Source organism: Brienomyrus brachyistius, chromosome 1 (genome assembly GCF_023856365.1).
Source record: "Brienomyrus brachyistius isolate T26 chromosome 1, BBRACH_0.4, whole genome shotgun sequence".
NCBI classification, from domain to species: domain Eukaryota; kingdom Metazoa; phylum Chordata; class Actinopteri; order Osteoglossiformes; family Mormyridae; genus Brienomyrus; species Brienomyrus brachyistius.
Window position 1 is genome coordinate 19,142,296 of NC_064533.1, and position 16,442 is coordinate 19,158,737.

Below are 16,442 nucleotides of genomic sequence, written 5' to 3' on the forward strand. Positions count from 1 at the left end.
CTTTAAAATGAGAATGTCGCTCTCACGTCAGACGTGGCTCCCTGTCACTGGCAGGACTGCGGCTCCATCTGTGGCTGTACGGACTGCCGCTTGGGACACAGCATCCTGGCAAAGGCTCGCCGGAAGCTGCTATGGCAGAGTGGGTACAGGAAAGGGTTGATGGCAGAATTGAGCCAGAGGAGCCAGAAGGTGATCTCATACCAGTGGTGCTCCACACAGCGTCCACTACAGGCCGCCCGGATGATCATCAGTAGCGTGTACGGTGCCCAACAGATCCCGAAGATGCACACGATGATTGCCAGAGACTTGGCGATCTTCTTGTCGCGGGAGAGGCGCGAGTGCTGCGCATTCCGGCCACCGGGGGCATCCGCTCGGGCACCGTTGACAATGGGCACACGCGGGACCGAGGGCCTCAGTTTGTTGGAGGCCATCTTCTTCTTGAGCATGAGGGAGTTGCTGCTCAGGCAGCTGGAAGATGGCGAAGGTTCGTCGTCCTCGATGACGGCGGACACGGCCGCAGGCTCGCTCGACTGCACCTTGCGTGTCTTGACGAAGAAGACAGAGCCCGCGTGGGCTCCATCGCGCTGGGACAACAGCAGCTCGTTGGCCCGTTCGGCCTGCTGCGCCTCGCGACTCTTATTCCTCCGGCGGATGTTTAGGTAGATGCTCAGGTTGAAGAAGGCCACCGAGATGAAGGGCGAGAAGAACTCAAAGGTGGAGGCGCAGAGCAGGAAGTACCAGGTGTAGTAGAACTCGGCGAAGCACTCGTCACTCGGAACATTGCTCTTGCCTACCACTGACTCCCAGAAGATGATGGCAGGGCCGTAGAGGAGGAATGCCAAGACCCACACGGCCACCATCTTCCCCAAGGCCAAGTTGGTCATGCCCTGCTGGGCCCTGTACGTCACCTGAGGGAGAAGAATTTCATCCAGTGAGCCGAAGATGACCACAGCTCATGCTTCTCACGCACACATGCACATAAATATAAAATAACCAGCTTTAAAGAAATAATCACCAACATCCCCTTTTATCCATTTATTTCCAGAGCTGCTTTTGGCCTGCATTCTACACCTTTAGAAGAAATGTAAATGAGAATGCTAATTTATTACAAAAAGGAGTAATGTTATATAACATTTAAATAATAATAAATAAAATACCACTCCTCAGCTCAAGCACTGCACACAGGTACCCATTACCTTATCTCAGGATCTGTCTCAGAACCAGCAGATAAAAGAAAGATATTCAGGATGTACAGTTTTACAGGATGTAAAAATTACGCCCACTATTATATGGCCCTAAATGAAGGAAGAAAATAATTGTACATGAGCATTAAGAGGAAACCCCAAGCTAACTGCTATTGTTGACAAATTATAAATCACCCGGAATTTCATGACTATAAGTTTATACACACACAAACACACACTGTAAAACTGAGAGTTTGCAGCATTTTGAAGGCACTAAACTGATCCTTGAAATCATGATGAATTAATTTCTCCACATTAAGAAAGTTTGTATCCCAGTTTACCAGGCAGAAGGATTAGCGCGAGTCTGCTAAGAGGGCATGAGAGCGTGACAGTAGGCCGTCATCCACCGGATGTACAGTACTTAAGTCTTAAGCAGTCCAAAGAAATTTTTAAAGCTGTTTATCTGGGTAGCAAGTGTATTTTGCCACAATTTAACATTAGAACATGTGAAATTAAGAGTAACACAATAAAAACTAGTAATAATTTCCTCTGTTTTCTAAAAAGTTACTGATATCTACTTGGATGGCTAGATGAACACCGCTTCAGGTCCCAAACTTCTCCTCAGTGGCACCTCAGCCGTTCCATGATTTTGTCAAATTTCACCTACAGTTCAATTAAATAATTAAATATACTAGTTTAAAAAGTCAGTGAGAGATTGACTGGCTGTATGAGGTGTGCTAGTGGTGAAGTCAAAAAATACATGGCTGCACTGGACGGTCGCTGCAAATACTAGGATGATTTTAGCAGAGGTTCTGAAATGGCGAAGCTGACACACTTTGACAGGCATAATATCATAGTTTTACACCAACACGAGGATAATCTGAACATCATTTTCTTTGCCTGCCTAAGACTTTTGCACAGTACTGTACTCTGAGAGTAAAGGCAAGACGCATTCGAGAACATAAAAGGTTAAATCCGTGCAGGTGTCAGTGCTGTGAGGTCAGACCTTGAGGCGAAGATCTCTGTCTGAGGGAAACCCCAGCATCACGTCACACATCATGCTATAAATGGCAGTAAATGGAAATATGAAACCTCGGGGGTGGGGGGGGGCAGCTCTGTAAACACTGTGGACATCTGTTGTGGCTTCAGCCTCTGTGACTCTTGGCGAGGTTCATTCCAGTTTCCTGGATCACCCCTCCACTGTGACCAACCCCCCCTCCCCCCCAGCTGAAATCCCTCTCCCGGCAATCTGGATCCACCACATTCCGGGACCAAGACACGCTCCCTCTCAACCACATTGGGGCCAGTGGTGTGTCGAGGCAGACAGGAGGCTCTGCACTGGTTGTGCATCAGTTTAGAATCATGCCATGCAGACATGGCGTTCATTAGGACCCCTGTAGCTGTCTTGTATCACGCCTGCCTTTAGTCAAAAGAAGCCCTCCTCTGGTCCTAGTTGAGAGCCCTAATTTTCCAATAGGATTTCTGGGGCATGAACCTTGCAGTGGGACTGAGACAGTCCTGCTGGCCCTCATTTGCAAGGGAAGGGGAGGCTTTTAGGCAAATGTTTTGCGGACATTCTTTCCCTTGAGTGCCCCCCCCCTCCCCATTTTATCACAGACGACACTTCATTTCAACGGCACAGACCTGAAGATCAAAGGCTATCCCAGCGTGCATTAACGGCACGGGCTGCTCCGATTGGCTTGATTATTCCGATTTATTGGAATATAATGCTTTGAAAGGAGAGTATTGTTGTCCTTACAGGGCAGCATATAAATCAAGGCGACGGGTGCAAGGGAACGGATAGTTACGCAACCACAATGATACACTGCTGAGTAATTCCATCAGTGGGGGGGGGGGGGGGGGGGTTGCACATTTACCGCTCTTTTATAATGCGAGGCCTATGAATTCACAACTAATAATCTCACACATCTCATTGGTTACATGCACGTTATGAATTTTCGTATAATATCACATATTAATTTTCTATAAGACTGCAAGATTGCTTACAGGTACTGATCATTTGTTCTAGGATAATCATCTACGGTAAAATGACAGCGACAGACCTATCGGCTATGAAGACGGGACCATAGAAGGCATGTCAACTTTTTCCACCCCTTGCTTTGAGATTCAACATTAGTCCGCTGTCATCGCATCATGAGAAAGGTGAGAAGCAGATGAGCTGCTAACTGCTGCAAATGATAATTATATAGAAATGCATGTTTTATTCTGGAAGATTCCAGGCCTTGTTTTCTGACCAACATGGCCATGGCTGGATAATCGCATAGGAGCGAGTTCATTATTACAGTCTGACTCCGCCACCGCGTCTCAGCAGAGAACAGCAGCAGAGGTTTGATTGTTTTGTAATGCAAAGTGGGAAGACGGTCCTGCTGTTCACTTGGAGCGGGATGCAGGATGCCGGAGTCTCCCCTGGCTGCGTCACAGCCGCCGGACGTGGTGCTGACTCACACTGGTTCCAGCTGACTCAGTGTCACTGGACCTCATTAAGTCATCAAGTAATGTGACCTCTGAGTAACTACAAGTGCCACAGAAATGGTTGCATCTAAGAGATCCCAGGTGGGTAGTGACCCCATCAGGTGCCGGTTAATGGATAGGCTATTCAGGGTTATATCTTCGGGCCCAGGCAACCATCAGGGCCCCACGGCACCTGAGTGTCCATACTGATGTCATAATATAATCCAAGCCTGGGCAGTCACAATAAGCTAAGGACTATCATGTGACCAGAACCCCCCCCCCCCCCCCCCCCCGAAAAAGTACAGGCTTTTGAGGTGTGCTGGGGGTGGGGGTAAGGAGTGTGGAGGGAGGAAGGAATAAATTGATTAAGTGACTGATTGATTGTGATGGAATTCGTTTTCGCCAAAAAGGTTAGTCTGCCGGTGGAGGTTCCTCAATAGGACAGAACACGTTTGCCCGTCTGAGAAACTCCTCAATGCAGTACTGAACAAAACAAATGGCCTGCCTGCTTCCTGGCAGACGCGTGGCTTTGTTTCAGCAGACATCATTGATTTGGCTTTTTTCTTTTTAGACCCCTATGTGCTTGTAGAAGAGAAAGCCAATCAAATTCCTATGCTGTCTGATTAGGAACTGTATGTGTGCACAGGCAAAGCCACCTTCATCCATCAGCACTGAACTCCCAGCTTGTTCCTAAGCACACGCAACATAACCAGTGAATTTAAGGCACAGAGTTATACTGAGGCTTTCTTTTAAATCCCAGTGTGAATAGAAAAATCATTACAAAATCAAGTCTTTAATATATTAAATATGTATAGCAATAGAAAAAAAATGCATTTTCACCCTGCTGTAAAAAAATTCCTGTTTGTATAACCCAGCATGTCTTTTTGGAATGGATCTGCACTCACAGAAAAATGCAAATGCAAATGTAATTTGGCATATTTCATTTTTTAATTATATATATATATATATTTTTACAATTTCATGTTTCATTAGTATTTTTGGTGGTTTTTCACAGTTTCATTTAAGACTGCTCGCTAATTTAATTTCAGCACATATTGCGCTTAGCACTTTCACGGAGCTTGTGTTTTTTTATTTTTTACAATCTCTCTCTCCTGAGTGTTCCTTTTCCAGGCCAGGGCTCTGTCACATGTCATAAAAACAAAGATCACATGACCAGGTCACATGTTCCTGTATGGAAGACGTGGGTTTGATTCACTTGTCGACACCATTTTGGGCACAGGTGCTCTGCACATTGAACTCGTCCTCCTCTGCCGCCCTCTCATTTCCAGTTGGTCCTGTAGCACGGCCCAAACCGTGGCTTCTGAAATGTCCAGACTGGGCTGAATTCCGAGTTAACAAGCAGCACCATTAAATTACAGATGCTCTGTGAATGAAACATGGCTGGCAGACTCATTAGAAAAGTGATTTTCTCTAACTTACATGGCAAGCATTACTGGATCTCGGACATGGGTTATTCTGACTTGGCCTGGCATGCATGGAGTCTTGTCCCTCTCCATTATGGGCCTGCTCTGTCCGGCAACATGGCTGACGTGGACTTGGCCCAGCCAGGCCCTCAAGACACATTATGATTGCAACAAAAAAATGTTTGGCTGCAGTTCTGTGGTGTCGCCACAAGGGCCTCCACCGTCTACAACATTTGATCAGATTTTGTTTCTTAAACAGACCACATAGAAGCTATTGCCCAGACCCAGGGCTGGTGTTGAAGTCGAATTCCTGGTAGCTGAATGTTTCCTTGTTGGTTCAGCAACTCTTAATCTGAGCTCCACAGAGAGAAAGGATGTGAAAGCTGGTCCTGCTGACCGCCAGCTTGGGGGGCTGGGGGTGGCCAGTTTTCTGTATAACGTTCTAGAATAGTTTCTGACAAGGTGAGAATTACATTCTAAGCTTAACTGCCCCAGTGGCTTAAGACAACAACCCGCTTTGTCAATCAAATGGTAATCACGGATGTATCGCTTACATTTATCGTCCAGCTGCACTTTTGGACACGCGACAATGGTACTGAGGTGAGCCCCACACAGCATGCATCAACATCATCCCTTTAATAGCTCAGGGCTATCCCTTTAATCTGTTTGGTTACCTAGGGCAAAAAATATTCCCTGAGGACTATAGACGGTAAATTAAGGAAATCGTTAACTAATGTGCAGGGAAAAAAAACAGCTTGATGATGCGCTTGTATGGATTTTCAATTCAAGGCAATTCACGTGTTTGTGCGCTAATGAAATGCATTAATATTTGCTATCAAATTAAAAGCCGTTTTCTCTTTTGCTGGCCGCCGTAATGGTGGGTGAGACGCATGGGCCGCCAAGCCGCATCGCTCCCTCAGTATCTCAGCAAGTTCCGTTCCCGGAATTGGAGCGGATTCCTCTTTCGCTAGGGGGACACAGCCGAGGTCGATTCGCGATCGCCTGGCACGAATGCATTACCTTACACAAACATGCCGCGTCAAGCAAAGACATGGCGTGCGCCTTACTCAGCTGATATGTTTGTTTTTCTTCACGGAGCTTTCTGGCAACATTCCTGCTCGGGGTCCTGCTTATATTTGCATGAACGGTGAAGCTGCTGACTGTTTTTTGGCACAGCAGTAAGAGCGCGAGGGCGACTTTAATGCCTGGATTTACAGGTTCCATTCTGTTGGTCATCAGTCAGCAGGAGCGCGTCTGTTGTTTAATATTTAGGTAATTTAGTATTTAATGTAGTGACAGTTTGCGGCCAATAGAGGGCCCCCACACCTTGAGGGGCCCATGTATTGTGTGAGTGGTGGTTAACACCGCCACTGTCAGTAAGAGAACATGGTCCCACGCATATGCCGTACATTCAATCCGTACAACTTATCTAATTAATTTCAGCCAAGACGTTATTTTCCATTGGGTTTATGAAAGGGAGAGTATAACAGAGAATCACAGCCTTTCATTTTACCAGAAGGTTCCTTTCAAACTTGGGCCAGAAGAAGTATGCAAGTCTTCTTCATTTATGAGTTTAACTTTTTAAAAATTTTCTCCATGACATTTAATCATATTAAAAGACAGCCCCCCCCCCCCCAACCTTTTCCACTTCCGAATTTCCTAAGGCTCCCTGCTATTTCACCATGGGAACTTATCCTTCAAACTAATGCCAGAAGTCTATGTAACAGTCTTTATTTATGAAATAATATTTTATGAAAATCTTTTTCCATGGTGATATTTATATTAAATTCCGAGATTCATATCACTCCCTGCTGTTACAAAGACATGGTGTCATCCAGATGATGATGATGTGGCCTTTAACAGCTGCATGAATTGTCCAGTTGTGATGCTCGCTGAACTGCATCACACGTGTGTCTATTGGTAGCGCGAGATGATCCGGTTTTGTTGTAACTCATTCTCCATTGCTGCCCCGTGACACCATGCCCACCATCTGTCATCGTTTACCGCACAGCGCGAGAGACCGATGATTCCAGCGTCGGTACGGTCTCAAACAGGGGCCCGTTCGCGGTTGAGCCCTCCAAGTCCACAGGCAGCCGTTTATCGCGGGATTTTTAGCTTTGGAACAAGGATTAGCGCAGTGGAAGTGTATCAACAGCGACTTCGGCGCAGGTCCCATCGAAGTGAAGGTGCCATTGCCCTACAATGGTGTAGGTTCAATCATGGCCGCAAACATGACTGCTAATTGACACAATTTTGCGTCTCACTTGTCCAGGAAGTATAGACGGTGGCAAAAGGAAACACCTTATCGAGTTACTAAAATATGATTTTGCCCAGAAATGGCAAGGTGTTCGAAGAAGTCAACCCCAAGCAGAGATTTAGAAATCTAAGCTGTCACACCAATGAAATGAGTACGTCAACGACATTCTTTGCAGCACAAATTGACCCCCCTCTCCCTTAGATATAGTGAATTATAAAGAGATTCACGCACAGAACCCCGCAGCCGATGCAGAACTCATCCTCAAAAGCAAATAGCAATGTAGTGATAGAAATGCAAATGACATTTATTTTGGTGAATCACGCATACAGCGAGATTTCTGCAGTTTTCCCGATGCCAGTGATTAGAAAGACGAACATACAGCCTATATTGCCCAGCCCCCCCCCCCCCCCCCCAGCATCACAGGCTTTAATCAAACGCAGCTGTGACGTAATGGAAGCCTCACTCACAGCCCGTGTCACGGACAGGAAGCGATCGTAGCTGATGAGGACGATGTTGAACACGGAGGCTGTGCACAGCAGGTAGTCGATCACCAGCCACAGCTTGCAGAGACCCCGTCCGAACATCCAGCGTCCTGTCAGGATGTACGGGATGTAGACAGGAATGCAGAAAGCGCCTGGGAGGAGAGAGGAGAAACAAAGCTCGGGATGAAGCCCAGTTGGGCGTTCCGTGCCACAGCTTTGTGTGACTGGCTGGGCAGGAAACAGCTTCAGAATCAACGATGTGTCAGTTACTGGGTACAAGATTCAGCCTGTGACAACTCAGGGCAGTTATCTGTCAAACTTCCTCCCTTGCTGCCATCCAGAAATGCAGGGAGAAATTCTGGCCCCCTTGACAAAATGTCAGCTAGGGCTCCCCACAGTAGAATTTGTCGAGCAGAAGGAGGTTCCCCATGGTATAATTTGGGGCCCCTGTAAAGTGCTGGGTCTCACGAATCTGCCAGGGTACCCATGCCCCTCCTGTGCCCCCAGCTCATTGTTCTCCCCACGCTGGTTCTCCCAGCCTGACACATGGAAATCCCATCATGTAAAGGTGTGACCCAAGAGGTCGGCCCCACCTGCTGACCGGGGAAAGTACAGGTCAATTAGCGAAGCGGCACTAACCGATTGTGCTACGGATGTTGCGAAGATTAAAATCCTAAAGTAGAAACTATTTAACATCACAAAGCACCTACTGTAGTGATCAGCACAGCAGGGTGGAAATGACTTTCATGCAGTTATTCAAACATGGAAGAGGACAGTATGCTTCCATATCTGAGGAAGATGAGCAGTATGTAGCAATAACTTGTGCACTGAGAGAAGCACACAGTCTCGAGGGGAGTCAGACATTTCCAGTTTTAGTTTCAATGTCTTGACATTCAATGAAGCGACAGTCATTGGATCCATACTTAGACGGAGGTGATCTCTGAATTTATTGCCCGGTTCTGTGGCTTCTCTCAGATGAGATACTCAGGGTAAACTGTGACTAAACTCTGCGGCCGTCTTGTTAAGTCCTCCAAGTGCTTTACTGTTCACCTATATTTTGCCCCAAACTTATGGTATTGACAGTGTTACATAAAGCATGGAGGTAGGGTTCCAGTCAGCTAATATGTTACCATGGTGACTGATCATCAACCCTACGCCAACAGACAGCTGAAGTAATGGAACCCAGCTGACTACGACTGGTCTGATTGTCTTGTTATGGTTATAAATGGTCAGCTGGGCGGCTCCTCCAGCACTGACAATGAGTTGTGTACATGAGAATGAAGTGGTTATCATTCCTTGTGTTTTCGGATTATTCCTATTTAAGACTTTTGCACCCTTTTCAGAAATACTTTCAGTGCCTTTTCAGAAGATCCAATGATGCTCTTTTTATTTTAGCCCATCTGAACCCTGCTGACCTTCTCAAGCCCCTGTCATGTGACCGATGGCTAACCCTCAACTTACCACAACACATACAATCTCCCTGCCTAGCTACTGGGATCAGGGGCATACACAGAAATTCTAGCTCCCCTGACAAAATGTGTCACCTGCCCCCCCCCCACCCAATTTTCTGTATAATTTTATAGTAACACTGGAAGTAGGGGTACTGAGGGTGCTTCAGCATGGCCTGTTTCTTGTTGGTTATGATAATTATCCTGCAGTGGCTCAGAGACAACTTCATGATCATTTCTCCAAAAGACTAATGTTAGCTGCTGATAGCTACCAATGATACAGAATAACTTAATCAAAGTCTATTGGTCCTTCTCACTTCCAGCACCCTAAGCTCAGAGTGCCTTCCGGTGCCTATGATTCAAAGACTCCTATAAAGTGCTGTGTCCCCTCAATATGCCAGGACATCCATGTCCCTCCGACACCCCCATAACTGGGACCCATACAAGCACAGATTCCTGTCCACTGGCCAGTGTCTTGCCCCAAATGCATTATTTACTGAATTCATTTGTTAGAAAATGTCACTAATCCATATGATACAAGTTCCTAAAAGGCAAGAACAGAAGGTCTACTTATCAGTTTAAGTCGGTCCGCTGATGTATTCTTGGGTAACGTGTGAACCCTTAAGCGATATGGTGAATTCCTGAAAGCATCTGACGCTTATTTTCTGACAAGCTGCCTGTGGTGAATCGAATAGCCCCCTGACCGCAAACACAGAGGCTGGTTGTTATTTTGACAGAAATTACAGATGCCAGAAAGGGCAGAAAGACTGTGCTTTTGGCCCTGAATGCTCATCCAAAGAGTGTTATAGTACATTTATCTATGTTTTGATCATTTTTCTTATTGGTGTAAAATGTAACTAGCATTTGGCAAAACATCAGACATTGTTTACTGGAGCTGTTACTGAACACAGTCTTATTGTGTATGTTGGGATTATTACTGAAAAATGATTGTAATGATTATTATCCTGACTGGGATTTTACTGTTTAAATGGTTATTGAAATTATATATATATATATATATATATATATGTGTGTGTGTGTGTGTGTGTGTGTGTGGGTGTGTGTGTGTGTGTGTGTGTGAGAGAGAGAGAGAGAGAGAGAGAGAGAGAGAGAGAGAGAGAGAAACATTATTTATATAATATATATGTCTGTATGTGTAGGTGGGTCTGTTAAAAATTAAATAAAAAACATTTTGCAGGCAGTCTTCAATATAGGTTTTTTTTTAAAAAAAATTTGGTCATAACCTTGTCAATTACGGAGAAGAATGATATGTACTTAACCAACCGGCAAAATTATTAATCCATTGAACAAATAAAAAAAAGAAACGCACACACACTTTATGGTTTACAAGGTGGAGGCGGGAAGATGGAGATCCGAGGCGTGACCAGGGGGATCTGACAGCAAGACCGAGATAGTTATCTGAGGTCAAACCTCAGTTCACAGCCGATTTGGCTGTTGAAATACTGTCGGGAAACCGAAGCGACACCGATTCAAGGGACTGTGGACCGACAGCAAGCTGGGCTCAGTGTAGAAAAGGGAGGATGGCGAGCGATGGACGAAGGACAACCTCGATTTAGCAGAAAATACAATACAGGTCTGGGTGAAAGCACTAGATGCAGTAACAGCGTGCTTTAACCAACTGAATCGTTAAGTCGACCGACTCTCTTTGGTGAACCCTTCCTCCGATTCAACTACGTAAAATAGGCTACACAATGTCACGTCTAAAAATATATGCAAAATCTACTAATCTGCAAAAAGTAATCTCATCGAGTCGATTAAGGTGAAAAGTGAAAAAGAGCAGTGATAGCCTAATGTCAGCCTATAAAAGAGAGGTTATCCTGTATAGACTGTGGTACCCTGACATCGCTGAGAAATGGGTCTCATTTTCACAGTTAGAGCGAAGTCAAATTGGTTTCTATTTCATATAAATGTATCTTCAGGCTATTATCCTGACCCGAGACGCACCACGCATGGCTGCTCCTTCAGCCCGCTGCAGCCGCTGTGCTGGGTCCTCGCTGACTGAGAGCCACGTCGGGGTCGGTGCACAGAAATCATTTCTTTTTCAAACTGAAAACTTACATGATATAATCTGCCTCCACAACAGGACGACTTTTTATTATCATACGACCAAACCGGTGAGTCAGTGTCACTTAAAAGACAAACGCGGATTCCCATTAATGACTAATTTGACAAATTACTAAGAGTTATTAGCAAAATGAGACGTTGGAGCATCAGAGGATCCGCGCAGCAAAGGAAGTCAACAGTAAGTGAAACTGGTTCCTTAAATGCAAATTTATTTAACAGGTCAGGAAACTTGTTTTTTCTCTTGCATACTAAATTAAGGGAATCGATCGGCATGGCCAACAGATCAAACTTTATTTCAGACATGAAAGTCGCTAGTAAGGCTACTAGCATTTTAGTTAGGCGACTTGTAAATGAATATCAAGGGAAAAGGTCGAGGTGTTTAGGGGGATGGATAAATAGACAAGTGCAGCTGTATACTTACCTACGAGGAAATCTGATATCGCCAGGTTCAAGAAGAAATAGTTGCTCTGATTTCTAAGACTTTTGTCCACCACAAACGCAAAGATGACCAGCGCATTCCCAACTACAACTACAACGACAAGAGTTACCATTAACACAGCCAGGATCACCATGATATAGCCTGAAAATGAGGCGCCAGTCCCATGGAAGCTCGCAGAATCGTCACCGGTGAAATTAAAGCTTGAATTAATTTCAGGGATGCCAGCTCCCATAGTCTCCCACGAGTGGTATCAGTTTTACTGGGAAGTAAAAATGTGGAGTAAAGATGATGCGCTCGTGTCATCCATGGCTAAGCGCAGTGGAGAGCCGCACCAGTCTCAGATGTTCTAATCGTGCTCCGCGCAGCAGCTTGGGTTGATGCGCAGCTGCTCCACACGGACCGGACCCACAGGCTCCTCCTAAAAGTTGGCCAGGTGTCCAAGCGCTGCGGGACGAAACGACCTGCTGCCAAGCGGGGACACCGCTCATGTGGCATCGCAGCGGATCGAGGAGGCGACTGCAAGGCACATTTCTGTAACGAGCGTAGAATGATTATTAAATATAAAAAGCGATTATAAACGTGTTCCCGCGCTTGATGGCAATCCTACCCTTTCCCGCCGGCTGAGGCACTATCTCCTGCTGAAGTGAGCGTATCTCCCATGATAAACGGGAATTAACGCGCGTTTGCGAAAGCGCGACCTTGCTCATGGCGCTGCCGGGGGGCAAACCCTCCTTTTCTCTTGGGAAGGAACGAAGGTGACGTTAATGCACTATGCTGTGAAAATGGCAGACGAATACACGGGCACTCTGCAGTTTATTTGGACCTTACGTTTAGTTCTGAGAAATTGCTAATCTCATGCCCAATGTCTCCAAACACAACCGTATTTAATGAGGATGTTATTAACATATAATGTTATTAACATAAAGGTTATTTTGTATATACATTAGAATGAATCCAGGTCACAATATGCTGGATATTTTCTATAGCCTATAAATTGCTTATTGTCTTGGATTTACTCGTGGTGCCTAAAGATTAAAAGACTGTAAGTTAAAATAACTCTTCCGGGTTTTATACATCCAGTCTTTAACTCGATAGGTTTTGTCTTTACATTATTTTACAAATGGCTTACTTTTTGTTTGACGTTGCAGTTGCTCAGAAATCCCTCAATGGCCGTGGCAATTATTGCGCATTATAAATTGGGCTATAATACTGTCATTCGTAATGTTAGCAACATTATATAATGAAACTCCGTCCTAAAGGTGAAGTTTTAACTCAAATCAAATAATGTGAAAGACTTATGAATAAGTAATTTCTGAGAAATATGGAAATATATATGCATCTGTGTGTGTTCTCTGTGTGACCCTTAGAGTCACATAGATTTCCTTTCTTATTTATAAATCCTTACAATCTCTTCACATGAGACGCGCCATTTCAAAAGTGCCAAGCAGGCTTCTAGAAGTGTCATCTGACCGCTCCTTTTTCTGCTCCTTCAGCATCACTTCGTTACCGTAACGGTCCCGCTTTAACCTTCCCATTTTGAACTATTGGGTAAAGCTGAATCTTCACATAGCGCAGTTCTGACTTAAATAACATCGCGCTCTCATCGGAGGTATCCATCTCCACTACAAGCGATGAGCCGGAGTGCTGTGATGATTTTCTGCAGCGGCAGAAAAAAACCCACTCAGAACAATAATAACGCACCCCATTTTCCCAGTGCATCTACTTTAATAATTATACAAACGTATGCTGTGAGTGCTTTTTTGTTACGACTCCATGTTCCTCACAGTTCCCAAACGACTACAAATAACATAAACCTATTATCATTTAAACAGAAGGATTAATATAGATGAAGCTAGTTGCATTTCCTTGGTTTCAGTGGCACCGCTGTCGTCACTGGGCTGAAATCAGATGTCACCATAGCTTCTGCCCCATTAAGGCTGCTAAAATGCAGTCATGACACCAGTCTAAAAATTTTGTCTGTTCTTGGTCTTAGCCCCTGTGTAATGGGATGACCTTCCCAGTCTCTCAACAGAATACAAAATCCCTCCTTCTCTTCAAGAAATTATTCAGCTCTTAGCTATATACATCACCTTTCAGCCCTAAACTTCTGGTTAACCCTAAATTAAGCATTCTCCTCCAGATTAATAAAAGTATTCTGAATCTGAAAATGTGCGTAATGAGTAGTGGGTTGATTAAATCAGTAATGATTTTAATGCATGATCTTATTTATGCAGTCTATGGACTCTCTTTGCATATATACTTAATCTGTCCAATTAAATTTGAATATGGATCTCCCTGGCAAATATAAATGATTGTATTAAGAGGTTACTAATTGCCTCCTTCCTAAAACATATGCGATATGTTTCCTGAATGATATGCAGAACTTGCTTTGTTGGTAAAATGACCAATTATCCAGTGTAGGAACTGTAGGTCTGCACTCTCAGAAAAAAGGTAAATTTGTACCTTTGCTTGTTACTGGGGCTGTACCCTTGTAATTGTACCTTTTAAGGCTACAGAACTGGACCCTGATGAACATCCTGAAGGTACAAACAGCATTAATGTACCACCAATGGTACAGAAATGTTCCTCAAAGTCCATTTCTGAAACTTAAAAGGTACAATTGCCTACAGCTAAGGGTACAATTGGCAGGTCCCTGAGGGTACAGCCCCGGTGACAAGCAAAGGTACAAACTTTTACACTTTTTAGTGCAGTCATTCTTTCATATGTCCTACACATGGGGAAAAAAGAAAAAGAGGAGCTAATCCATAAGGACTCAGACCTCTGCATCATTGAAGACTATCAATGGTTATGAGGCTCCAATAATACTAAGTCCCATGTTTCTTGATCAGCTAACTTGCAAGCTAGTTATCGACTCTTACTGCTTACACAGCAACAGGGAATATAGACGTGTTGGGTACAGGGTAACTAGTAATGTTTTTAAGCTAGTATTGAAGTGCTGGTAATGCTGAAGTGATAGTAAGATTGTCATAGCAGTAATGTTAGTGTGACACTAACATTGACCTGATGCAAAGACTGAAGTGATAGTAAGAATGACTTGGTACTGATGTAAACATGACTGTAACATTGACATCATGTTAACGTTGTCACCATGGCAACATTGAGGTGCTGCTAGCATTAAGGTAATAGTAAGACTGAAATGGCGGGACGGTAATGTTGGCATGATGGTTTGCTTGCTGGAAGTAAAATTTCTCTGCTGTTTTCGTCCTCATGGCCTAATATGCAAAAGTTGCCTTTGGAATGAATTATATATTTGGAGTACTTTTAGATTTGTCGAGTTATTGATTCATAATTCATTGTTTTTCGTAAAAAAGTAAGACCCCACAGTGATGTATAGAGGGACTGAGCATGACAAGCCACACAACTTGTGATCTGTTTCACCAACTTCCTCTGTAGTTCTTTGCATCCAAACATCTGCCTTTGATCAGAAAGTCTGCCCAAGTCCATTAGCATTTCACAATGATCACGGTAGCCGGGGAGAATTAAATGACAATCATTCGGCGGGATATGAAAGCATGTGTGTTGTATGATAAATAAATTCAATTAAGAGCATTGAGATTTATGTGTTATCTTAACATACAGTTGGCCAATATTATGGATTAGTGAGCGCCACTTGACTTAGCTAGGAAAACTTATCGCGTTTGTTGTTTGTTATGTTTCGATGCTATTGAAAAGTAGCAGGACAAAACCGGCTTTATATATTTATATAGCCTCATCAGAAATTGTCCCCAGCCTCGTGCTGCTAAGCTTCCTGGGAGAGACTCCAAACCCCCTGTGACCTGGACCAGGATAAGTGCTTTGAAGATAGATGGTGGATTCAGCGGTGTGTGGAACATTTTTTTTTAATGAGCTGGCCGACAGCTGTAGTTAGGAACGCTGTTATCTAAGAAGTTGTTTTGGCTGAAGTTTGTGGCCAAGAGCAGGAGTGAGGAAGTGAGTAGGCCTGATGCTGTCAGAACCCCTGCAAGGGATCCAAGCAGATTGCAAAAAACGACTGCAGCTAATATTTCCATCACTCAGACAGTCTAACATCAATGTTAAAGAAACATAGGCAGACATTTCTCTTTCCTGACCACAAAACGCCAGTGGCCAAAACACACATTTAGGTGAATCTCCGCAGAAGATATTTTCTTGCTTTTAAATATTTTCTTTTTGTATAGTAGTTTGTTAGACAGTTATTTCTCAAATCTTATGATTTGGACAGTGTGACTTGGCACTTAACCATCTCTGCTATTTGACTCTCGCTGCTGCCCCCTGGAGGATGGGCTCCCCCTTTGAGTCTGGTCCCTCCCAAGGTTTCTTCCTTCTTGGGAGTTTTTCCTTGCCACTGTCGCCTATGGCTTACTCACTGGGGGCTTTGGGTGCAGATGCTGTAAAGCGCTTTGAGACGATGTAATGTTGTGATAATGCGCTATATAAAAATAAATTTGTTGTTGTCAAATTTGGTGATTTTTTTGCGTGTTCTTCTTCTAGTCCCTCCTCTTTCAGTCGTGCTAAACCTTTGCCTGACAAATGAGTTGCCTAGTTCATTGAGTGTTTACTCTCTCACACTCCTGTGTATTTCTTTGCATGGCTTTCTAAAATAATAACAAATGACTGGTATAGAAGGAATTCTATCTCCATTACTCGCTCC

At 44.2% G+C, this 16,442-nt stretch overlaps 1 protein-coding gene across 1 annotated transcript; it reads right to left on the minus strand.

Annotated features, from left to right (window-relative positions):
• On the minus strand, positions 1-12,357 carry LOC125742237 (histamine H3 receptor). The gene is made up of 3 exons (XM_049014069.1): positions 11,774-12,357; positions 7,805-7,971; positions 1-908 (listed from the first exon to the last, which is right to left on the minus strand). The coding sequence occupies exons 1-3, from the start codon at positions 12,021-12,023 to the stop codon at positions 45-47; spliced, it is 1,281 nt and encodes a 426-aa protein (XP_048870026.1). The 5' UTR covers positions 12,024-12,357; the 3' UTR covers positions 1-44.
• Positions 12,358-16,442: the final 4,085 nt, after the last annotated feature.

What these genes read in the sequence shown, in the direction of transcription:
- LOC125742237 (XM_049014069.1), bottom strand. Translation starts at nt 12,023, where the DNA reads ATGGGAGCTGGCATCCCTGAAATTAATTCAAGCTTTAATTTCACCGGT. An exon ending in GATATCAGATTTCCTCGTAG is followed by an intron (nt 7,972 to 11,773) that starts GTAAGTATACAG and finishes CTCTCCTCCCAG; the next exon opens with GCGCTTTCTGCATTCCTGTC. An exon ending in TCCTGTCCGTGACACGGGCT is followed by an intron (nt 909 to 7,804) that starts GTGAGTGAGGCT and finishes CTTCTCCCTCAG; the next exon opens with GTGACGTACAGGGCCCAGCA.